The sequence below is a fragment of the Lepisma saccharinum genome, chromosome 14 (genome assembly GCF_977018435.1).
Source record: "Lepisma saccharinum chromosome 14, izLepSacc3.1, whole genome shotgun sequence".
Lineage (NCBI taxonomy): Eukaryota > Metazoa > Arthropoda > Insecta > Zygentoma > Lepismatidae > Lepisma > Lepisma saccharinum.
In genome coordinates this window covers 43,377,941-43,404,405 of record NC_139242.1, presented here as the reverse complement: position 1 = coordinate 43,404,405, position 26,465 = coordinate 43,377,941, and the positions used below count along the sequence as shown (strand labels likewise).

The following is a 26,465-nucleotide window of genomic DNA, read 5'->3' as shown; positions in this document are numbered from 1 at the left end:
TAGTCAAAACAATTTATTACAACTCTGTAATTTTTCTTTCAAATTAATTACAATAAAGTCACAGTTTTTAAACAAACTAATCATGTAACAAACAACAAAAATTAATTCTGTTGACTTTAATTTTAATATTGAATTACTGTATAAAAAAAACACATTAAAACTAATTTCACTCATTTTAAAGAACATCGGACTAAGTGATTCATACAGGAAATTTAGCACACAGTAACACAGAGAATGAATGGTACTACCAGAGTTTATAAAATGAAATAAATAACATTAAAATTCAACAGAAAAGCTTTGCATACACAAATTTACAAGTAAAACACATTCATTTTCAAGATAGTGGTACCTACCTTCAATCATAAATTGTAACCATTAATAATTGTGAACAAGGTTGAAGTGATTCATAAAGTTGAAACAATCTACCTCAAAACCAGTTTCTATAAACTTAATTAAATAAATTGTTTTATCCATCTAAAATAGTTGCAATTTCTCTTTTTTATATATGGAAAGATTTATGTTCTTTTCATATTTAAGATTAAATCAATTAGCTTGTTTTTAATTTTTAAAACTTTATACTAGAGAGCTTCTTCAGCATTATGAATTATCTCTTTATAAATTGTAATGCTGTGCTTTATACACAATGCTAATTTGTCATTTGGTCTAAATCACGCCTCTGATTGTAGCCGTCTTTGAGATATTCTTCTGGGTTCCCAATATCATTTGATTCAAGGACCATTTGAAGTTCCAAAGTAGTTCTACAAGGAATTTTATCATCTGTATTTTCCCTGTTCTCAGGAATTCCGACTTCCAGTTCTGATTCATCCTCTATCGTGGGAATTTCCAAATTTTCACTTTCTACTAGATTCAGAAATCTGAAATCATCCAGGTTAACCAAAGAATTACTTGTATCTAAGTCACAATCATCTTTGGTATCCACTGAAAGAACAGACATTTCATTATTTAACTTGCATTTGTTTGTAACGCTACTGCATATTTCAGAAAATTCACCTGCAATCAAAGAAACCTTAGTTTCTCCTCCTTCAAGTGAAGAGCTTCCAAGTATGTCATTTGATTCAATAACTCGATTTCTGGTGTCCTCCAAAGTGCCAAGTTTTTCTTTAGAGACCATACTGTCATTTTCTTCACATATATTTTCATCTAAAATCACTTGCTTCCTAACAGATGCTTCATACGTTTCCTCTTCAGTTTTGGAAGTATCAAGCTGATCTTCAGTATTTCTGCAACCATATTCATGTGAAGTTTCTTCTTCAATCACGTGAAATGGAGTGGTATCTTCTTTGTCCAACACATAACCTTGCTGGAAATTGGCAAGTTGTTCTTCAATATTTCGAATGTCACTGTTATCAACAACTTGTAATGAAAAAGTTGATTTACTTGATTCCTCACCTTGAATGAAAGAAGCAGGTTGGTTTTCAGGGTATATAGTATCATCTTCATCTGTCTCAAAAAGTTCTTTCAGTGAAAAAGTTGATCCACCATCATAAATTTCTTGCAGTGAAAAAGTTCCTGCATCTGAATCTGCAGTGTGTTTGCAAGTGGCAAACTGTCTTTGAAAGCTTCTACCATCATCTTCATCTGAAGTATTTTCTTCGAATACATGAAATGGAATAGCTTTGTAAGCTTCTTCATTTTGTTTGAAAATGACAAGTTCTTCTTCAGTATTTACATCATCATCAGATGAAGCTACTCTGTCTAAATCTTCATTCTGTTGGCAAGTGGCAAGCTGCTCTTCAATGCTTTTATCATCATTTTCTTCAGAAGTATTTTCTTCGAATACATGAAATGGAATAGCATTGTCAGCTTCTTCATTTTGTTTGAAAATGACAAGCTCTTCTTTAGTATTTACATCATCATCAGATGAAGCTACTCTGTCTAAATCTTCATTCTGTTGGCAAGTGGCAAGCGGCTCTTCAGTGCCTTTACCATCATCATCACCTGAAGTAATTACTTCAAATACAAGAAATGGAATAGCTTTGTCAGCTTTTTCATTTTGTTTGAAAATGACAAGCTCTTCTTCATTATTTACATCATCATCAGATGAAGCTACTCTGTCCAAATCTTCATTCTGTTGGCAAGTGGTAAGCTGCTCTTCAATGCCTTTACCATCATCATCACCTGAAGTAATTACTTCAAATACATGAAATGGAATAGTTTTGTCAGCTTCTTCATTTTGTTTGAAAATGACAAGCTCTTCTTCAGCATTTACATCATCATCAGCTGAAGCTACTCTGTCTAAATCTTCATTCTGTTGGCAAGTGGCAAGCGGCTCTTCAATGCTTTTACCATCATCTTCATCAGAAGTATTTTCTTCGAATACATGAAATGGAATAGCTTTGTCAGCTTCTTCATTTTGTTTGAAAATCACAAGCTCTTCTTTAGTATTTACATCATCATCAGATGAAGCTACTCTGTCTAAATCTTCATTCTGTTGGCAAGTGGCAAGCTGCTCTTCAATGCTTTTACCATCATCTTTATGAGAAGTATTTTCTTCGAATACATGAAATGGAATAGTTTTGTCAGCTTCTTCATATTTTTTGAAAATGACAAGCTCTTCTTCAGTATTTACATCATCATCAGATGAAGCTACTCTGTCTAAATCTTCATTCTGTTGGCAAGTGGCAAGCTGCTCTTCAATGCTTTTACCATCATCTTCATGAGAAGTATTTTCTTCGAATACATGAAATGGAATAGGTTTGTCACCTTCTTCATTTTGTTTGAAAATGACAAGCTCTTCTTCGTTATTTACATCATCATCAGATGAAGCTACTCTGTCTAAATCTTCATTCTGTTGGCAAGTGGCAAGTTGCTCTTCAATGCTTTTACCGTCATCTTCGCTTGAAGTAATTACTTCAAATACATGAAATGGAATAGTTTTGTCAGCTTCTTCATTTTGTTTGAAATTGACAAGTTCCTCTTCAGTATTTACATCATCACCAGATAAAGCTACTCCACCAATCACTTGCAATGAAGCAGTTGTTTTGTTTGACTCATCATTTTCAGACTCGCTGCTTATTTTGAAATTAAACAGTACATTACTTTGATCTAGTTCTTCTGCCTCTTTCTCTTGGTATGACAAACACTGATCTGCTTTATCTTCTTTTAAAGTGTTCAAAGGAACAGTATTCAATTCACATACCCTAGTATAATTGTTAAATGTCTTTGGCATAATTGTCTCAGTATGTACACTATCATCACTCTGAGTAAATCTCTTTTCATCAGATATTGCTGTACTCTCTGTACATAAATTCTTGTGATTTTGTTTATCACTAATAGTCTGTTCCTTAGAGTCAATCTCTACACTCAACATATCACCCATCGACTTGACATCAATATCTCTATTCTGATATTCTATGTTTAACTGTTGCTTTTCATTACTAAACTTAATAGCTTGCTCAAATGCAGAAATATATGGAACAAGTGCAGTAATTTCTTTCATGGACACTTTGCTTGTATGATACTTTCCTTCATTATTGTTATCCTTCACTGTTAATAAATATTTTTCTTTATTTGCTTCATCCTTAACACCAGCACTTGCTGCTTCTTCATTACCTATGATCACAGATTTATTGGTATCAAATGAAGATGCCTGTTGTTGATTTGTAACTTGAAACTCGTCTACCTTTACATCCAATACTCCTGTATTTATTGAATCACCTTCCAAACTGGAGAACTTCCCTTCATTCAATGATGCTGCTTCAGCATCATAAGGTACTAAACACTCGTATATCATAGTGTTTGCTGTATCTTTAACAACTACCCCATTCTCGACATTCTCAGATCTCTCGCACAAAACACTGGAACTTTCAGAGGAGTCTTGAAGAATTTCAGAAGAATCAGATTCTTGTACAGTTTCACTTCTTATCATGAGTTCCTTACCTGCATTATCCTGATCTCGAATTTCTGTTTCTGGTCTTGTGCCATTTTCTAGAATTTTGGTGACATCTTCCTGTCTTATTTCTTCTAGTACTGGAACTTTATTAATGTCTGCCAACATTCCATCACTTTTCACTCCTTCAGTCTCACAGCCTGAGTCCTGAAACAAATGGAAAAAGTAGAAAATATAGATTATGGAACTGAGTATATCCTTGAACAAGTCAATTAATTTTTATTTGCTCAAAGTACAGACACAGTTAAAATTAAATCTTTGAATAAAATAATAATAATTTTACGTTATTTGGTGAATTGTGGCAGTGAATTGCCAACATGAATATAGGATTATGTTTTAAATAACATGGAATAATTATTGTTTTATGCACACATTACATAATGTTCAGAATCACACTTTTTTGAAGAAAACCATGCTAAGCAGTTTGCAATTAACAAGCGATCTACTCAGGGGTACCCACAGGAGGGAATTATGGTGCAGACTGCAACATCAAGGTTTTGGGGGAATTTCTCCCTTCAAATAATATAAAATTCAACATTTATATATATTTCCAAAATATATGTAAAAATTTTACACCTTAAATGCACCATATTTGAACCATTAGATGAAGAAAAGAAAGTGTTTAAGGGAATTATCAAAAGGGAGGGGGAGAAATATCCAACTCTTACATATTAGGCCTTAATTGACACCTGGGTTCTGGGAGAGGGGGATTCTGAATTAAACGTTTGGGGGACAGTATCCAACTCTAGGCCTTAGATTATGGCGGGTATTTTAGTTAGAAGGGGATTGAGCATTAAATTGAGGGGAGGTATCCAAATCTTGTGTATTACTAGTGTCTTACGCAGTTGCGAAAATTCTGGTATGGAGAATTAATTTTTTTGGAGGAGGCAATATGCACACTTCAATATCAAGAGTAAGTCTAAAATTGGTACAAATATTTTGGTGGCAGGATCGAGTATTAAATTTAAAGGGGGAAATAAGAAGCTCTTGATAAAGTGTTAAATCTTAGATTGTCAAGGATTTCTGTAGTGGAGAGATAGTTCGAACATTAAATTTTGCAGACTGTATTTAGTGATATGGTATACACACGTTTTTCACCCTGAATGTGCCAAAAGAGAAACTGGACAAGGATAAATATCTCGGACTCGGGATCCTAAGAAAGTATTGACACCCCCATTAAATTGATATTCTTGACAGCCTGCAAAGAAATGGATGTATAAATTTTCTTGCTCGCTTCGCTTGCAACAATGTGTTGCTAGGATGCATGTTTGGTGTTTTACTGAGGTGAATGTGAAGTTTCATACTATAGCTGCATTACAAGACATAAGCGATATTCTCGATATTCATTAATAACATCACCTCCTAAAATATAAATAAAATATAATGCTTAGTGTTGGTATACTGCATAATTTAAAGCAGGTGCATCATTTGGAGCAAAAATATATAAAATCTGCATTTCTGACTTCTTGTCACAGAAAAATTTTACATTAACAAGTAAACTTTGCACTGAAGATAAACTCCATGTAATTATTGTTATGGGTTACTAAAATAATTATATTTACCCCAAGAAAACAGGGGAGGGGAGGAGTTCCTTGAAACAGGAACTGTATTATATTATAGCCCTGAGCTTAAGAATTTCTAGCTAGGGTTATACAAATTACACACTATATTCACAAATATAACTACAGAATGGGGAAATAGAACTTATTTATAGAAATATCAGATTGGGAAAATTATCAAAAATGCTACTGATAAACTGATATGCTTATAATTGGTTGCTACCAATGGTGGAAAGTATGTTAATAGTACATTCTTCCTCGAGCCATTTCAAGAAAAGTATTGCCACAAAAGTCCCAGCACACATACTTTTTTAAAAAAACTACTAAGGCATTCATCTGGATGAGTTGGCAAGTCAGTCAGCAGGGATTTGTATGACCTTGAATAACGAGTTTATGTTGTGTATAGAGCAGTGCCGCTGTTACAGTCCGCGGTGTGATATACAACCACAGTTTGTTAACAATGTCTTTTACGTTCGTACAGCGAATCGCTTTGTTGGAAGCATATTTTGAGTTTAAGTCATATGAAAGATGTGTGGAGAAATGGAGAAGCCTATTTCCCTATAATCTGGCACCAGATAAAAGTGCAGTATGACCTTGTATGCCAATTTCGTGATATAGGCTCCTTGCACGATAGACAACGAAGTGGATGACCCAAGGTAAGGTAAAGTTCCCCGTGCATATAGCACCTTGCCATGAAGACACGTATAGGGGATGTGGGGGTATGGCCCCACACATTCTCGATGTGGGACATTTTGGAGGTGGTGTGATCAGCACCATGCTCTGACTGCCTTTACCCCCACCCCTAGGGTTGATCCAGGTATCCATTGATTTGAGGCTGGGTGAGCCCCAGAACCATTTTATGCAAGAACAAGGCTGGAAAAATTCCGACCTTAGATCACCCACCCTGGGAATCGAACCAGGGTCTCCCATGTGAAAGTCAGCCATCCTACCCACTAGATCACCCTGACCCAAATAGTCACACAGGAATTCCTTCATGACGTTCAGCAGTGAATGGTTAGATCTCTACAAAAACATTGAGAAAAGTGGCATCGAACATGTGTAAGCATGTGGATTTGTGTTTACAAGAAAATGGCGGTCATTTTCAGCATCTACTCTGTGAACTGGAACTCCGTGAAAACAACGTGTGGAAAGTGGTTTGCCGTCTTGTCAGTGCGTTATTGACCTCAGAGGTTGCACTATTATGTATTCATTACATTGACAAGTTCAATAAATTATAAGCATAAAATTCTCAAACTTTGAGCGTACATATTAGATATTTATTTTTTTTTAAAAAAATGATATAATTGTGTATTCATTTGGAGGTTCATTGTATTGGACATATATGCCGATGAACTGATACACCAATTTACCTATGTTGGCCAATACCAAAAATGGAAATTTAGCCAACAATTTATGGAAAACGAAGCAACAACCTACTGCATATGCTATTGAGGAAACAAAGTCATCAGCCCAATTAAACAATATGCCACCATAGTGATACGTTGAAATTAACCTGTTAAAAGTATAATTTTGCTTACCCCACTAGTTGATGAAATTTCACTGCTTGGAGGAGAATCTGATTCTGAGGAACTGCTGCTTTGAATTGATACTTTGCATATTCCGGAATCTCCTCCGGATAATGGTGATTCCATTGCTTCTTCTTCTTCAGCTTTCCTCTGAGCTTCTTCTGCAATTCTCTTTTGAGCTTGGTATTTGTCCCTGTGTCTTAAAAGGGCTGGATTGGGGAAAAAAAATGATTGCATAACATATTTGATAATTACTCATTCGTTACAATTAAACTAACCCTCCAAATTTGTTACATTATGCTGTTGCAAACTTCATCCAGCCAGCAAGATTAGTAACAAGCTACTAAATGTCAACAGTTCAGATTTTCACAGTAAGAGATCAGCTGTAATGGACAACTACATATGGTCAATTCCAACTATTAGTACACTGAAAATAAAGCGTAATGAGCTTAGAGAAACTAATATAAGAGAATTATATACCACAGAATTCATACTACATGCAGTTTTATAAGAAGAGAAACAGAAATTTGTTTCAGAATTTTACATATCTCAAGTAATAATCAAAATATTTTATCAAAATAATCTATTAAAATTTCAACTTTGTGTATATATAAATTAGAGTTGTTTCATCACAGCACAAATAGATTACAGTATTCCTTTCACAAGGACTGAGTCAACACAGTGGGAATACCAAACAGACACTAATGTGACTCATTCATTTGAACAAACAGAGGAATGATATCTCTCTGCAGTAGTACCCATTATTGGATACAAATTCAGTAAACTCTGCAGAATTTTTGCCAGGCACTTGATATACGTAGACCAGGCGCGGTTGGCCCTATAGCGCACAGGATCAGTGAACCCCCAGTAATATACGATAATCACCTCGAGAATGAACAATGAACAATGTCTTTAAATTTTCACATTATTTCGCTAAAAATTCTACACAATAAGTCATGTATTTGTGCCCGTAACACGGCGAACTCTCTTGCTGAGAAGAAGAAACCGCGAATCGGCCGCCCTGATACAGACCCTCAGTTGAACCCCCACAGGACAGCTCGTGCCATTGTGAAAGCTTCGTGCGGGAGCAGAAGCGCGAGGAGGGTATAGGACAAAATACATGGGACATGAGATTCCAGAACCTATGTCTCTACCCAACGGTCATGCGCAGTTCGTTCTCTCGCACAAGCCGCGGGACAAGGCTCCTTTCTCGCTGCTTCCTCCCTTCCAGTGTTGCTGTGTGCGGTTCAAGTTTGAAGCGCACACATTACATATTCAATCTTCTCTTGTATCATTTTTGCACCGAACTTCTTGGAATAAATGCAAGATTGTGTCAGAGATGGATGAGTGGAAACAAATAGAAGCTGGAATTAGATGCGATGAATTAAAATAAAGGAGATACATTACCAAAATACCTTGTGCATGCATTCAGAGGTTTTTCCTTAAAGGTGGAAACACTTCGGGTTTGCGAAAGAGAAAGAATGGCGCGAAGACGTGACTCGCTGTCGCTCGGTGTCTAAGTCTCAAGTTTTTTAGTTTTTGAAGTGCTTGGATACTTGTTGGAAAGTATTAAGTGATGCTGCGAGTGAAACGAGGGATGGACTTTACCTAGGTTATGTCATTTGATGCAGTGTAGGCGTTGCTGTCTGCGCAGGTAAGAAATGACCGATAGAAATGCACATAATTAACGTAAACAAACTTCCTTGTCCACTGAAAAAAAGCGTGTGCTGGTCGACCAGCCTCAAATTTGAACAAACCTGTCGCGTATAAATGAAAGGGTCTCAGGTTCGATTTCTAGTATGCGCATGCCATTAGTTGCCATTTCCCTTTAACAAATGTAGGACCAGTTCTGATTAGTCAGCATGGACGTCCGGAAGGGGAAAAGGGGGCCGCCCCCCCATGGAAATTGAATGTAAACCAAAAATTATATATTACATGCATATAATTTAATTTCAGTCACAGTAATTTTTGGTAATTATTATAAAAGCGTTGCAGTAACTTCAGACTGAAGGAGTGTTTTTTGCTCCTCGTGGGGAAAATATATATTACTTGCCCCTACTTGAGGACGTCCATGATATTCCAACAAAACTCAACTTTTTTCATAAAGGCACAATTTATTGTAGTTTCAGCCCTAAATTTATTCGCACACCCCTACAACAAAACCTTATACTCCCAGATAAAAAGAATTCTTGACAAAGCTTTTAAACCCTCCCCCATCCTTTTGTTGGGCGAAGGAAGTATATTTTGCGGAAAGTGAATATATGTCACATCACTTCAGTGAACCCCCGGGTAAATAATGCACGAGCCGCGCCTGATATAGACCATACACAATCAGCCAATATTAGCTCTTTACCTCAAGCAGTCACAGACAACCTAAAGCTCCAAGTTCCAGTAGTATACCATATTCCCTGTGACGAACTGGACAAACCATAGCATTATAACAAAGAGTTCAGACTACCAGAGCACAGAATTTTTCCTTAGACGTAAAAACAGTACCCTAATACAAGGACTGCTGCGACAGAGAGATTTTTAAAAAGCCACAGCTATTACCAAGATAAAAATTAATCTAAAAACATGTTAGATTTCAGGGACTCTGAAACAAAATAATGAATCTTGAATCCAAGGTGGGTTAATCACATGTCACTTCAGAACAAAATGAGTTCAGTCAATGGAAATTCAGGATCTAGATGGCCCAATCACAGTTTTCCTACCAAACCTCTGCACCTTATATATACAAATATTCACATCCCGTGAGCCTCTTCATAATATTTAAAAAAATAAAAATATTTTTGCTTGCCTTTAACACTGTCCTGTATTTTCTTCTGTTCTGCTTGAAACCACCTAGTGCGTTCCGCTTGCTCAGCTTCCAGACCACCAGTTTTCCTAAACAAGAAATAAATAAAATTCATATGGCATACTGGAACAGGTCTGAGTAGAACTAAAGAAGAGGATCTTAAGTAAAAATAATATCCAAATACAAGAAGCTTTTCTTCCCTCATTAGAACATGTTTGAAAAAGAAAAATATGATTCAGTTTAAGTTACAATGTATATCAATGGTTCTCAAACTGTGGTAGGTGTACCCCTAGGGGTACATAAGCGACTTGAAGGGGGTACACAATCAGCTCGGAAGAGAAATGTCGACAATACCCACACAACAACATTTTTGATGCAGGTGTGTAGAACAGACTTCATTGTTTCAGACTTCATATTCTCTTCTACACTGAGGTAAGGTGAGCTTAGTAAAGGAAATTGTGTTGCTCGTTTGTACAAATTGAGACAAGAAGTTCGAATTTTCCTGTGTGACAGGAAACTCTGAAATCCATTTTGAAGAGAACATATTTGACAGACTTTTTTGGTTGTAGAGAGTGGACGATTTTTCTTATATTGCTGACGGTGCAATAAAGTTTTTGAACCCTTTCTCCACTACATACTTATTAGAAAGTGGTTTTTCATCCATGGTGTACCTAAAAAAAAAATCTATTGAAATAGACTAAATTGGAGACAAATCTCCTCTTGAAAGTTTCAAGTGCACAACCAGATATCAAGAAATCGTGTCAGGCTATACAGGCACATCCTTCTGGCTTCATTTAAAATGAAAACTCCAAAATCTTGATTGAGAGCTTGTTTGCAAACATATTTCATTTTTTCAATAATAATGTATGAAAATTAAAGTTTTTTATATGCTTCTTAGTACACATGTGTTTCACATTTTTATTTTTGTAACCAATCGTAAAGATTGTAAATGTAGGAACACCCAATAAAATAATGAACGTAAGATTGTAATGTATATTTGTTTACCAACTTTCCACACCCATACCGAATGCCATTTTGCTCTATTGCAGACACATGCCTCCAACATATCAAAAACACCTCACCAATCAGGCCACCAAAAAAATTTCCCAAAACCCACTATTCTGAGAAAACCTATGGTGGGGGTACATTATACGTTTAGTTTCGACTAAAGGGTACAATGAGAAACAAGTTTGAGAACTGCTGGTGTATATGATAAGTACAGTTCATAATCATGATAAATATAATGAACTTTCATATAATGAGCGGTAGTTTTATTTCCTGCGTATTTTGACAAACAGATATAATTTTAACTGTTGAAGTCCATTTTCTGCATAGAGAGAGCCTAATTCCAAATTGTTCTACAGTAGATTGCCTGAGCAAGAGCTTTTCACTTAAGCCCCTAGCAGTTCGCATGGAAGACGCTAGATAGCATGCGGAATTGAGAGCTCTTCACTCACCATGATGTCGGAAGCAATGTATAATTTTGTCTCTTTCAATTATGAATCAATCAGATACGTGGAAAATACAAGAGTTCAAGTTGTATCTGAACTGAACCCCATAATGCTAGAGCCCTCTGGGTACCAGGGACTGTCAAGAAGCTTTTTCATTGGGTGATGCATGGTCAGCACATGAAGTCCCATTGCCACTGTTTTCCGGCTTTCAAGACTGGAGCCTGCTACTTCCTTTTAAGTAGCTCTCCATGTTCATAGGTAGAAAGTTCATTTACTACTGACTATATCCCTGCATGCAGCAGAAAGTTGTTTAAAGAAAGTTTTTCATCAACTTGAACACAAAAATCTGCATAATATTTTAGCAAATTCCATAAACCACAGTCTTGCACAAATAAGGAAAAGCTATATTTGCAGAACACACTGAAATAATGCACCATTTATTCCCATCCCATTTGTCATTGTACCAGAAACAAAATTTTAATTTAAGAAAATAAAAACTGTGTTTCGAGTTAAGAATGATAGTAGGAGTATTTTGATTGAAAATTCATATACTACGAGGGTCACTATTTGTATTTTGAGCCTAACAATGAAAAAACAGGAATTTGGCATTGAAAACTGCTTTATTGTTTTTCGAAGTATTCTCCTTTATGGTCAATACACTTTTGCATTCGTTCGAACCATTTGTCAAAGCAGTTTTTTCAATCTTCTTGAGACACCTCCATAATATGGTTTTTGAACGAATCAACGGCATCTTCCGCCCACGAAAATCATTGTCCACGCAATTTATTCTTGACATTTGGGAACAAGAAGAAGTCATTGGGTGCCAAATTAGGACTGTCCGGCGGATGACCCATCAATTCGATTTTTTGACTGTTCATAAAGTCGGTTTTAGACGAGACGTGTGACAGCTGGCATTGTCTTGATGAAGAATGATCCGACGGAGTTTGTTTGTTTTCCATATTTGACCGAAGACCTCTGGCAAAACAAATTGTTGTGCCATTCAGAGTTGACCGTTCTACGTTCCTCTAAAGGCACAGTTGCCACATGACCAGTTTTCCCGAAAAAACAGGAGACCATTTGTTTCGATGTGCTTCGAGCGCGAACAACTTTTGTTGGATTGGGTTTATCTTGAAACACCCATACAGTCGACTGCTTTTGAAGCACCATGATTGTATTTATTGAGCATTTGTTTGCACCAATTGATGCGAGCGTTTTTTTTGAGTTTTTGTCAAATTGTGTTGGATCCAACGAGAACATACCTTTCTCACAGCTAAATGATCATGTAATATTTTATATATGCTGGTGGAACTAATGCCTATGGTTGCCTCAATCTCACAGTATGTCACATAACGATCTTGCAGTATTAGGTTTTGCACAGCATCAATGTTTTCTTGAACAACAACTGATTTTGGACGACCTTCGCGAATCTCGTCGGTGAGCGAATGGCGGCCACGATTAAATTCGTTATACCAGCGTTTCACAGTGGCAAAGGATGGGGCTTCATCGCCAAATGTGGAAGTAAGTTGATCGATGCACTCTTGTCTTGATAATCCACGTCGAAAATCGTAAAAAATGATCGCACGAAAATGTTCACGAGTTAATTCCATTTTATTGTTGTCGCGCAATCTCCAAGGCAACATAAACAACACAAATCAAGCTATTGACAAAACATTTGAAGTACGTTATGGTCAATAATGCCAGACGATTCTGTGCAAACGTCAAATCGCGCCTAACTTCAATCAGTGTTGCCAAGGCTCAAAATATAAGTAGTGGCCCTCGTAGCAACTTGAAAAATGGCAACTGAATTGGTATCCAAAGTTGTCTTGTGCATTCATGTCAAAACAAACACAAAATGATTACAAGTAAAAGTAATTTGGAATTTTTGTCTTTTACATGTGGACATCTGTTTTGGGTATACACACATGCATGTGTATGGCAATATAGACTGTGTGTAAGATTGCATTTTTCATGTCATTTTCTAAATGTAACAATTTATATTTGGATGAAATTTTGAAGTCTTGTGCCTTTTGCTTACCTTCATCCTATATGTGTGTGTGTGTTCCCTTCGCTCTTGCTTCAACAAATATATTTACATTACAAATTTCAGTTTACACACTGACGTAAAAAATGTACATGAACAATCAGTAAAGATATAAAAAAAAAAGCGTACGCAATCATAAATGTTAAAATACATACCATGCCATTGCACATGCCCTGTCTTTGTCTGAAACTGGACGATCATCCAAATAGCAAAGATGTGTCTAGAAAAAGTTTAAGGTATTTTGACTTAACAAGTAAATAATAAGTAAAAATATTGTAAAGTACAAACTCAACAAGACCAAAAAAATTAGAACAGGTGGAGAGCAAAGTCAAAGAATGCTCATAATTTTCTGAGACATCAAGGAAATTGTGCACAAATAATTCATCCCAGAAGGGAATGAACCATACCAATTAATCTGTCCCATTTCAAAATAATACAGTAAATTCTATAAATATATTTTGAAAGAAAAGGCAGACTTAAAATATATTAGCATTATCTTTATTAATAACGCAACATATCAAACACATACAACACAAGCACAGTACTAAAAAAATTGGAATGTGATATTGTTGAAAACTTACAACTTGTATCTCTATGTTTGGGAATAAAACATGTGGTTGATAATAATTAGACGTAAGCGAATTACCACCCAAGTAACCACCACCATTGGGCCAATGTCAGTTTTTACGGGGGAAAGGTTGGCTTTAGGTTGGTTGGCAAATTTACGCTGATTTTACGTTGGGCCAACGGTGGTTGCCAACGTTTGCCCAACCATGGAAACATGAGTCAATATCAGTTTTAAAAACAACTTTTGAATGCTAAGACAACTTTCAGGAGAATGCTGAAAATTCTAGTGTAAAATAAGTGACATGTAACAGTGTTTCTTTTCAAATATTTCAGTGACAGCACATACTGGAAATATAATATATTTTTAATGAAAGTAGAAGCTATTTTTAACTTGCAGTCACTCACCAGCCCTTTATCAGCCGCCATGGATGAAAGATGTGTTGGGAATTGCTTATTGTTTGTCTCTTTTGTTGTAGTAGAAAAAGAACATTCTGACAGGTATTATTGTGAAGGTGGTTAAGCAATGTTATGTGCAGACTAAATCCTATGAAAGGTGGAAAAGTAAGTAAACTCTAGAAGGTTTTTGTGCTACCACTTGAAGGTATGGTGCCTTGAAAACAATGATACCATGTGACTGAGAAAGTGTTGTGTATTTTCTTATATTTTCATAAATAACTTGATCTGTTGTTTACAATTGGCCTTACAAAAAATTATGTATATATTAGAAAACAAACCTAACCATTTTTTAGTTTTCAGTACGTTGGGCCAATGTAAAACCACACGTTGGCCCAATGTTGGAACCACAGCAAAAATTACTGTTGGCCAACGGCATGGTTTTGCATTGAGCCAACTATTTTTAGTACGGTTGGCCAACCACTTTTGGTTACTTGGGCAACATTGGTAGCCTGTGCCACCATCCAATCTGGAACTCACTGCTTCAGGTTCTTATGCACCTATCTATCTTACCTATCTTTAGGTTCTTTGAAATACAAGGCCACCTTAGAGGCAGAGTGCATTGAGTTTCAATCTCACCACCAAAGGTTCTGAGTTCAAGCCCCAGCATAGACATGGGTGTTCCTTTTTATGTGTCCTCTCACCAATTTCAACTAATCATCATTTATTCTCATCATTGCAGTTAAGCTAAAGGGTCAGAAAAGTATGTGAAATAATAACATAAATAAAAAAGCTAAGGTATAGGGAACTGAAGGACTTACATACCATGTAGAAACCTACTGATGTAAGTGGAAAGTTTGTGAAATGCCATTTTTAAGTGTCTTTTTACATGTTGCACTAACAAAAAGTGCAAGTCAATATGTTTTACAGAATCAAACATTAGATTAAATTTAGAAAATATTATGTATCAATACTTACACAATTAATGATTAGTGTTTTTCTGTAGGATGGAATTGACCTTAGCACCGGATTTCCCATCAGATTAAGCACCCTCAAATTAGTCATGTTAGCAAATATCTGCAGGAGAGGAATGGAAAATATTTGGAATGACATGCTATTTAACTACTGCATATTGTTACATCAGGTACGAATGAAGTAAATCTGAATGTAATCATCAATAATGTATTAACAGTTCATTTCACCCAAAATTATGGTATTATTAGTATATCACAAAGGACCAGCAGAAATTCAGGCATGATATGGCTGTTCATAAACTCCAGCCAAGTCAGCTGAAGCCGGCTACATCTGTTCTTAAACTCAATTCAAGTATGGCTAGCTCCGCCCACTTCCAGCTCCGGGACATCACGGTGATGTATGCGGCTTACTTGGCTTGTAAGATTCAGTCTCGATGCGACTGAGTTGGCTGACTGCAGACGAAAACTAGCAGAAAACACGACGCAGCAGCTTTCAATGGCCGGTAATAATTTATTTGATGCATTCGTAAGTCAGACAAGTCAACTGAAGGAAAAGGTGTAGTTAATATTATCTTATAATTCCTTCCACAAATATATGGTGAAAATATGCAAAAACTGGTATTCGAAGAAAAAATAATAAAACAATGAAAAAAGTAGTTTTTGATCTGAACTGCAATGGAATAAATATTTTTAAAGCCATTTCATTTACCATAATTCAACGTTATTAGTTGGTGTTAATACATGATACATTAAACTAAATTCACCAACCAATAAAATACTACAAAATAATTATTTTTGATATGTAGCACGGCCGTGTATGTAGGCATACAGTTGATTTGGTTTTTTCGGTTATTTTTTGTGCCAATTTATACAATTTGTCAAAATATTATAATTTATATTAATTTCTATTGATGTAGCCCAGCTTTATATAGAGGTGAGATTTAGTGCCATTTACACCTCATGCTACTTCCAAAAGAAAGTCAACTGCTTTTAAACATGCTCAAGAGTCAAGCAGACGATCCACCATGCCATAACCAATGCTGTTAGTAAACTGCAGCGTGGAACAGCTTCGCTAGTGACATTGACGTGACGTTTCCGATGACGTGTGCGCAATCCACTCGTAAGACCTGGGCTGAGTTGGCTGGAGTTTATGAACGACAGTGATGCTGATCACATCATCCCAACTATAGCCGAGATCAAGAATATGTGGAGCTCTACTTCCACATCACCCCATATACATACTTTCAAGGCATGTGTGCACATGCACAGGGGTACCTTTACCTTCATGATCACACAGTTTCACTGGTATCTCATGTTACATTGAAAATAACCCCCCCCCCCAAAAAAAAAAATACATCACCCTTCTTTCAAGTTTCTGATTACATGGTTGGCAAGAAAATTATAATCTTTGCTACAGATAACACTGGTCAACAATGAAAATGCTTCGGAGATAAAAGTAACAAATTCTTACTAATTTGAGGGTGCTGATAATGAATATGATATTAGTTTTTGAAGATTGGTTCGAGTTTCCAAGAAATACATTATCGCTGGATGTGCTCAGGTGCGCAAAATAAGGGTTCGTGACAAAAGCGGCTGTCTGCGTATTTCAATAAACATCCATTGTATGATGGTTAGCTTTATCACTATCCTTATCGCTAGCATGTGATCGCTCACCGAGAATCATCAACCACATCACGCTTAAATTTGTATTGAAGATGGGGAAACGTGTTGTTACATGTTCCTGCGTAGTTCCAAATTGAACTCCCGGACATGGCCGTGGCGAAATTTTGTGTATGTTAGTGGTGTATTTTTTTTTACCGTTTTATGACTGTACTGACCATAAACTTGTCGCGTAAATGTGTTGTTGTGATGAGATATTGGATGAGTGGGTGGTGTTATTTCTTTTTATCGTTATATGACTGCACTGACCAGAAACATGTTGCGTAAATGTGCTAACAGTGGAGACAACGTTTGTTATGTTTGCGGCGAAATAAAATTTGTCAATCAAAAAAGACATTTCACGCCAATCATAAAGAAAGCTTACCACTTTTACTTTGGTTGTAAAGTGGGAGATATGGACAAGAAGTGGGCACCACACATTTGTTGTAATACGTGTTCGACAAACTTGCGGGACTGGCTACATGGAAAAAGACCATGCATGCTGTTTGCAGTTCCAATGATATGGAGAGAACCGACAGATCACACTTCAAACTGCTATTTTTGCATGGTTCCTCCAATTAAAGGCCTATCCAAAAAGAAAAAGTGGACTATCACTTATCCCAATATTCCTTCAGCCATTTGTCCTGTGCCACATTCTGAAGAATTACCTGTTCCACAACCTCCCGCATCGTACTCCAGTGATTCATCCAACGAAGAGCAAGAGGTGGCCAAACTCGACGCAGGAATGCCAAATTCTGTTGCAGATTCCTCGTCATCCATCGATCCTGACTTCACAGCCAACATACATCATTTAATCGCCATCTGATCACTCAACATGAATTAAATGACCTTCTGAGGGACCTGGGGTTGTCAAAAAGTGGCGCAGAACTACTGGCATCCAGACTCAAGCAGTGGGGAGCTCTTGCTGAAGATCTTAAAGTATCCGTGTTTCAAACACGTCAGAAACCCCTGGAGAGTATTTTTCAGTGGAAGGTGACATAGTGTGTTGTAAAAATGTGACTGGTCTTATGAGTAAACTTAACATAGAACATAATCCCGATGAATGGCGGCTGTTCATAGACGCATCAAAACTAAGTCTGAAAGCTGTGTTAGTGAACAATGGAAATGTGTTGCCATCAATCCCAATCGGTTATGCAGTGCACTTGAAGGACACATATGCCAACATGGAAAAACTGCTGAAAGCCATAAATTATAACAAATACAATTGGAATATTTGTGGTGACTTTAAAGTTCTAGCCATACTTCTTGGTCTGCAGCTCGACTACACAAAATACTGCTGTTTTTTTATGAGAGTGGGATAGCCGTGATAAGGCTTCCCACTACTTAAGGAAAGACTGGCCACTCCGTAAATCTTTGGAGCCAGGAACAAAGAACGTTCAACATGTTCCTTTGATAGCTCCCAGCAGGACACCACATAGCACATATTTCTTTCGATTACACTTAAACTCGAACCAATTCAGCATTTGTATTATTATTTTCGTATTCAGCACCCTCAACTCTGTAAGGAAATGTACTTTTCATTTCCGAAGCATGAATAAAGTTAAAATTTGTTGTCCAGTGTAATCTATTGTTGAATAGATTTTCTCAGGCTATCGACCAGGTGTGTTGCGGAAAATATTCCAAGTTTTCGAGAGCTAATGTCACTCTTCACTTCAACCCTGAAAATGAGAGTGACGTTAGCTCTCGAAAGCTTGGAATATTTTTCGCAACTCACCTGGTCAATAGACCGAGAAAATCTATTCATCATTTGTCGCCAGGAAAGCTTCAAGTCTTACTTCAGATAATCCATTTTTCTTGCTACACACACATCCACTGCCACCTTTCGATAAAATGTAAAATAGTGTGTCAAATTTTTATTTGTGCAAGTGCAATTTTAGACCTTTTAAGATTTCCAATAAGAATGTTCTTCAACATCTTTCAATTGCCAATGTTGTTGGGTCATAAATGCTCTATTTCAATGACAATTGAATCATGTATGGATGGCTTAAATTACACTGAAAAATTCAGCTCCCTAGTTATTTGCCTAGTTATTAAAAAAAAAAATGTCCATCAAAGACATTTAACACCTCCTTCAAATAATTTTCTTACCTCAATAACTTTAGGATCATCCAACTGGTTATGGGACAAGTCCAGAACAGATATATAGTTACAATTAAGTAGATGATCTATATCTTGAATATTTTTAAGTCTATTATGACTCATGTACAGTGTGTTCAGCACAGGAAGTATACCTATAAAGACAAAACAAAGGCATAACTTTATATGAGGAGAACAGGAAATACTCACAAAAAATATGAAAATTTCTGTATTTCACCGTCTGCAATCATTGTAAGCAAAGATTAAATATACTAAACCTACTTTCATACTTCTTTTTCTTTCAAGTGGTAATTTCAAAACATACATAGTATCTATACACGTAAGTAGAATTACAGTAAGTTATTTTCATTATTTTAATTTGTTCTCTAATCTTTTATTCAAGATTATGAAGTCATGAAGACATTTTCCTGTATTCACAATCTTGTCAAGAAAATTTAAAAGTGCTTAAAACTCAATAACTATAACACTTTGACTGCCAAGGTGATTTTGTGCAATTATTACTCTACCAGAGGTACCTGCAAGGATACCCTCCAATAAATTTTTCCATGACAAGAGTATACCCCTGTTCTATTGAATAGCTATGAGAGGTTCATTGCTCTGGCAGGTATGATACATGTCTTAACATTATGATGGAAAGTGAGTTTTGTACCAGAAGGATGGTGCATCCTTTCAGATACCTTCGGCACTTGAAATGCTATTTATTTATTAGTGGCACAAGTCATGAGTATGTATTGTATTAAACACATATATTTCTTTACAGAAAACATATCAATAAAACATGTAGGTTTTACGACATAATAATGAAAATTTCATCACTTTTAGGAAAATTTCAGTTCTCTTGAACATATTGGTAAGTCTGTTACCAATATGTCTGTTGAAATTTATTTATTGAAGATATTTATGACTATCACTAGTGGCATATTCTGAAAATTTGACCTGGTTTATTGAATATATTTATATAGTTAGATATAATAGAAATAAAACATCAATGCAGGCATGCAAGTAACGCAAAAACAATTTCTATGTATATGAAAAAAATTTATGGGTCTCCCTAGGCATGGTAGTAATGTCGTCACCTTGTAATCAAGGGGTCCAGGGTATGATACCCGGTGGAGGCACATAGTAGTTCAGAGCGCACTTTAAATTGATTAGCCTATCTGTGCATAAAGTGGACTTAAAACAACAAATCAAATCAAATGGAAAAAGTTGGTTTACCGGCATTAAACCAGGTCACATGGGAGGATACGCCACTGCTAATTACCATAATATTTAGAAGATATGCCAAACTTACTTTTTCACTGACTAACAAACCAAGAAAAAACAGATAAATGTTTATAAAACACAGAAAACTCAAACAATAGCCTTCACAGAAACTTAATACAGCAAGAGGTGAATACACCATCTACTGTTAATATGTACATCGATACCTTTGACATGCTGTACATGCAATTAACTTCTGTGTCTTAGGTTAATTTATTACAATGCAACTGAGGAGAATGGTTACAATAATCTTGGCACTTGCAAGATCTATGTGACTTTCATCATGGCTAAGAAAATCAGAGTTAAGGAAAACCAATATGGCATAGAATTTTCAGTTACTACATAACAAGAAAAATATGTAACAAACACTTACTAAGATTCTCAATCTTGGTGATTGAGTTATGACACAGATTCAATGTATCCAACTCCATTAGAGTTCCTAAATTCTCTATGGTGTTAATCAAATTATGATGCAAAAATAAGCTCTTTAGTTTGCTTTGATTTTCCAGGTTCTCTATTTTGTCAATTCCATTGCACTCAAGCCATAGACATTTCAAACCTGTGTACTCCTCCAGGTTTTCTATTTTGCTAAATCCTGAATAAATAAAAATTATGAATAAGAGAGCATAAAGAAACAGTATAATTAGCATAGTGGTAACATTGTAGACTTGTAATCAAGGGATCCTATTTTCATAACCTTGCCAACGCACATAATGCTTCGGATCACACTTTAAACTGTAGGTCCAGTCTCAATTAACCTATCTGTGCATGAAGTGTACTCAAACAAACTCAAACATATAAAACATTATCATGACAGTCTACTTTTCCTAATAACAATAATAGTTGTTGGAGTGCGCGTCAAATCTCCTGCATATGGCCTTGAACGGCTGAACAGCACCAACGAATCACAGACGTGCGGCGTTGCCTAGTTCTGTGACAAGGCATTTTGCTCTCTTTTCCGTGTGAGATTTCGACATGGCATCGCTGCAGTGTGCTGCTATTGGCTAATGCCATATGCAGGAGATTTGACGTGCACTTTAACCACATATCCACAGCAAAATCATATCATCACAAGTTGCAAATTACAAATTCTAACATCAGCTGCTTAGAAACACTATCAATAAATACTCACACGGCAAAACCATACTCTGTCTCCATATCATAAAGCATCACATTCCAGTACAATGACTAATGTATAATGAACTCCCCCAAAATTGTACACAATATGTATTTTGACATTTTACATATAACAAATGCATTTTCCCCCTCACTTCTTTGTGTCTAAGAAAGGGGCAGAAAATACTTTCAATCACATCAAACTACTACATTTTTTCAATACTTTTCTTGGTATGTCTTTCAGGCTTTATGTGTTTCCTTATAATCATTGTTATCTGGTGAAGAAGTTCTTGAAGCAAATGTGATGCGAGTACTGAAAGCATTCAAAGCAATGAAATTGAATCAAAATACAAGACCTGATTTGAACTAGAAATTAATAACTGAGTCATGTCTAATCAATTTTGATAGTATTAGTTATTGAAATATTTAGTAAGGATAAAAGTAATTGAATACTTGTATCTATTATAGTAGTCTTGTATCTTTTGTTTGATTGTACAAGTTTTGCAGGTTAAGAGGTAGAGCAGTGCACGCTGAACTTCACCAATCTATAAAAAATTTCTAATTCAATGCTCTTGTTCACTTATGGCATATGCATAGAGTAATAGATAATGTAATTTTGAATTAGAAAGAATAAAATGCCGGTGACTGAAAGAAATTAATAGACTCTTCTTAACTTGCAGTGATCACATGCATGAGTTGTTTTTAATTTTTTAAAATGTGTCCAATGTGTCTCAGAATTACAATTATGTAGACTTCTAATCATGCAGGTTTAAAATACATGTTTTGATTAAGGGCATTCCAGCATTACATTTCACACATAAAATGTATGGTTTTAGACATGAGATTGGATTAAAATATTCATAATGAACTGATTTAATAGAGGTATTAAGTACTTTATAAGTAAAAAAAAAGTTTCTCATGCATATATCGCACATTTAGCAGATGTGGGGGTAGGGCCCCACACATTCTCGATCTCGGCCATGTTGGAGGTGATGTGATGAACACCATGCTTCGGCTGCCTTAACCCTCCCCTCTCAGGTACCCATTGATTTGAGGCTGGGTGAGCCTTGGAGACACTTTATGCAGCGACAAGGCTGGAAAAATTCCGAACTTAGATCACCCACCCCAGGAATTGAATTGAACCTGAGTCTCCCACATGGCAGTCAGACACCCTGCCGACTAGACCACCACAGGTCCCGAAATACTTTGTGGTGTATGCTAAAAGATCTTAAAAACTTGAGTGTGATGGCATAGCCTGAATACATGTAAAGCATTCACAAAAATGTGTTACGTATGAATGCTTTACAAATGTAGCAAAGTTTGACTTCATTTGTCTGTGAAGCATATACGCTACAGATGATAATAATTTTTGTTGTTGAAATAAGTAAATTATAAGCATTCACAAACATTTAAACCTGAATACACTTACAAAAATAACAATTTTCAGATGAATTCATTTTGCTATTTACATTGAGTAGAACCTTTTTTTGTGGAATGCCCCATTACCATATTAGTAAAAATAGCTAAAAATTTGGCAAAATTGCCTGGTGGCTTCACTTCATCTGTATTTCTTTGCCTCCAATTAGTTTGAAAATGCTATGACTAAATATGCTACCATTCAATTCCTTCTTCCACCTTTTTGTGATCTTTGTATTACTGTTAAATAATAACCCCATGGTATAATAGCCCGTCAGGGTTAGGCCTAGGTATGAAGCAGAGGCGTGGCGTGCATGTAACCGGTGTTACCGCAGGTAACAGGAAAATATAAAGATATTAAAAAGTTTTTTTCTTAAAAAAATAAAAACATTGTTAAATAAGTTAACTGAGTTGAGTGTATATTGCAGAGGACATTTTTTCTGCAGCCGACAAAAGCGAAGAGACAGGCCATTCCGCTACCCTCAAGAGGTAACAGGAGGAAAGGGCGCCAATGCAAGGGAACAGTGGGGAAAGACTTGAGGAGGCAAGTGTGTTACGGAGTTATTCATATGCGTGTTTAGGGGCCCTGTTGCCGCTGCGGCCTACCGGATCAGCAAGTGTTGTCACATTGGATTTCTAGAAAAGAGCTAAATCCTGCCTAAAACGGGGATACTGTTTCTCTGAAGCAACAAGAGCTAGACTGCAAAGCCAAAGCTGGATATAACTACAACTGAAACCGTTTACGTAATAGACGAAAAGATAAGTACTTGATGCGATTCGTGATTTGGACAAACCTTGCTCCAAAAAACTAAGTTGGCAACAGTAGAACGTACATCTGGACTTCCCTTCCACCGCTGGAGGAGGGGAATTTTGTCGTCTGCTCACCACAGAAACGTCAAACTGACCTGAATGTGTGGTTCTTCTTCCCCTTTCCACCTCTTTGCAAAGAAACAGAGATGGCTGACAAGGCTTGACTACTATTCACTGGATTTTCGCTGTAACTCTCTCATGAGTGGTAGTTCTTTCTAGGAGTGATTGTGGCTAAATAAATCACTCAGCGGATTGCAAAAAAAAAAAAAAAGAACGAAATGAACAAAAATCCAGATCGAAGGCATGTTTTTTTTGTTGTTTTTTTTTTTGGGGGGGGGGTAGGGTGGAGATGATAACGTCTGATGACTGTGACCGGTAACACTTTTGAAAAAGTCACGCCACGCCACTGGTACGAAGTGTAAAACATGATGATAGATAAAAAAACAAATAATGGGACATTCCATGAAAAGTGGTCCTACTCCATGTAAATAACAAAATGAATTAGTCTGAAAATGATTAGGGTTTTGAATTGCAAATATTTGTGATTGCATATAATTTGCATATTTCACCAACAAAAGTTTCTGGCATCTGTAGTCTATATGCTTCACAGACAAATGAAGTCAAATTTTGCTACATTTTTAGAGCATCACAAATGCAACACATTTTCGTTAATGATTTCTATGCATTCAGGCTATGTCAACATACTGAAGTTTTTTTTTCATTTGTTAGCAGACACCATAAAGTACTTCATAATTCACTGAGATCAGTTCACAATGAATATTTCAATCAATATCATATCTACTAGTAGAACATTACATTTTGTGTACGAAATGTCACACACGTAATGCTGGAATGCCCTTATACAAATTCCTAACCATGTTGGCTGTTAAATAAATTTGTAATTCGTCATCCAAACCCACATTACTAGTCAAAAGAATTTGTGATGCATTGTCCCTCCACTTTGGTTCACCAGAAGCAGCTACTGTGTTAGAGTATCAGTTACTTTAAGTTCTAATGTATTCATCACTTGAAGAAAAGCATCACATGTAATCAAGAATAATAATAGTTTATAATGTTGGTTTTATGTGTGTGTAAAAATTGTCAGTACTTTTATAGTGCATGTTAATGTAAAACATAGATAGAACAACCTAATTCAGAACTTCATGCACAAACCTTTATAATGAAGATACAAAACATCATTTAATTCAGGTGTTATATAAAGTCTGTGTTCTTTACAGTGTTTCTTCAGGAAATCCTTTGTCATCCTATAAGAGAAGGAAACAAATTACACACTTATGAAAAATTGTAAGAAAGTAAAAAATATACAAAATACCAAGATAATTTACTGTGTACCACTCTTATCTGTAGCCAAACTACTGAATAAAGTGTCAAAACAGGTACCCTATGTGGTGTACCTGATTATGCAAGAACAAAAATTTTCTTCAGAACATAAAAATATACACATTTGCAGGTAGAGGTACATGGAATATGAGACAATCAGTGGTGTGCCCAGGATTTTCGAATGAGGGGGAGATGCATGTACTTTTTTTTATTAGTCAGCCCTCATTTTAGCATCCTGCCTTTAATGTTCTTTAGGAATACTGGACGCCCTGGGGTGCTGTGGCTGGCTTACAGGGCCGCCGCAAAATGTTTCAATATTTTCACAATTGTACATTGTGAAATACAATTATAAATTCAATCAATGATGTGACTGTTCCAAATATGTGTTTATTTAGTACTCTTTGCATGTAAAATGTTTCTGAATTTAAAATATACCGTATGTTTATTTTTTAACTTAAGGCAAGCAACCTAACCACACCAACTGAGCATTATAAGTGTAAGATAAGTCTACATTCTGACATGGGAGCCCGCGTAACAATCTTGAAACACTACGGGCACCATGAAAATTTTAGGAACCCCTGCCCTAGGTATCAACAATAAAATTATATTCATTCAGTACAACCCATTTTCTTCCACAATAGAGTGAAATAATATTAAGACAAAATGCGCCCAAATCATTGAAATTTGTGATCCATTTCTGTGCACTAAAATTATGAAAATTATAAAAACGCAGAATTTTTCGAAAGCGGTAAACAGAAGCAAATTCTGATCACACTTCCAGTCCTTTAATGCATTTTCCAGCGCAACATATCAAATTCGCGAGACTGTAGTGCTAGAGAGAAAATCTGAAATAATTTCACAAAATGAACTAATGCATGGCTTCAAACAGACCTACCTAGAACAGGGCACGCCTACTCTTGCAGCTTTATATTTTGATATCCTGTCCTCCAGATGGCCCATCAAATCAAATTGTTGGTTTAATCCTGGCTGACTTTCACTATGCTGACCAAAGTAAATTCCCGCCATTAACTTTTCATTGTTCCTTGACGGAAACGCCATTGTGAAGTACACTGTTTAATATTTCTTCGAATGATGTGCGTATATTTTGACACAAAAGGATGATACGTTTGATTTGTGCGCTGTAAAATATTGTCGTTTACTTACCTAGGTCCACACGGTTCACCCGCCATGGTTCTGAAAATACACAAAATTGTCGTCGCTATAGCAACGCAGTGTGGCAAGTACAAGAAATAAATTTTACAACCAAGCAGGAGGTCAAATTTACGAAAAGACGTATTCACTCACAATAGAGGTCCGGCGAGTAAATAAACGGATAATCTATTGTTGCCATGAAATAATGTGGCTATTCACTGCCCCACTGCTGGCAGAACACGCATAGCTTCGTTTGTCTAAGCTTTAATTGGATCGTGATTTCGGTGTGTGGAATCCAGAAAAGTCGGTACCGGGATAGGTGAAAAAAAATCGTTCCAATGGGGCTGTTCATTGCCAAACTTTTCCGGTGGCGGTGCC

At 36.2% G+C, this 26,465-nt stretch overlaps 1 protein-coding gene across 2 annotated transcripts; it reads right to left on the bottom strand.

The window, feature by feature from the left end:
• On the bottom strand, positions 1-26,129 carry dtr (defective transmitter release). 2 transcript variants are annotated; one of them, XM_083135473.1, is made up of 9 exons: positions 25,831-26,129; positions 24,768-24,859; positions 20,626-20,847; positions 18,984-19,126; positions 15,220-15,318; positions 13,437-13,501; positions 9,793-9,878; positions 7,008-7,204; positions 1-4,057 (listed from the first exon to the last, which is right to left on the bottom strand). In XM_083135473.1, exons 1-9 carry the CDS (start codon positions 25,992-25,994, stop codon positions 647-649), a joined length of 4,479 nt encoding a protein of 1,492 aa, XP_082991599.1. In that variant the 5' UTR covers positions 25,995-26,129; the 3' UTR covers positions 1-646. The 2 variants fall into 2 exon arrangements, with proteins under 2 accessions (XP_082991599.1, XP_082991600.1); XM_083135474.1 differs by having other exon boundaries at positions 26,100-26,129.
• Positions 26,130-26,465: the final 336 nt, after the last annotated feature.

Coding starts and splice junctions, on each gene's coding strand:
- dtr (XM_083135473.1), bottom strand. CDS start 25,994: ATGGCGTTTCCGTCAAGGAACAATGAAAAGTTAATGGCGGGAATTTAC. Junction 7,205..9,792: donor AATACAGGACAGTGTTAAAG/GCAAGCAAAAAT, acceptor TCCCCAATCCAG/CCCTTTTAAGACACAGGGAC. Junction 4,058..7,007: donor AAATTTCATCAACTAGTGGG/GTAAGCAAAATT, acceptor CATTTGTTTCAG/GACTCAGGCTGTGAGACTGA.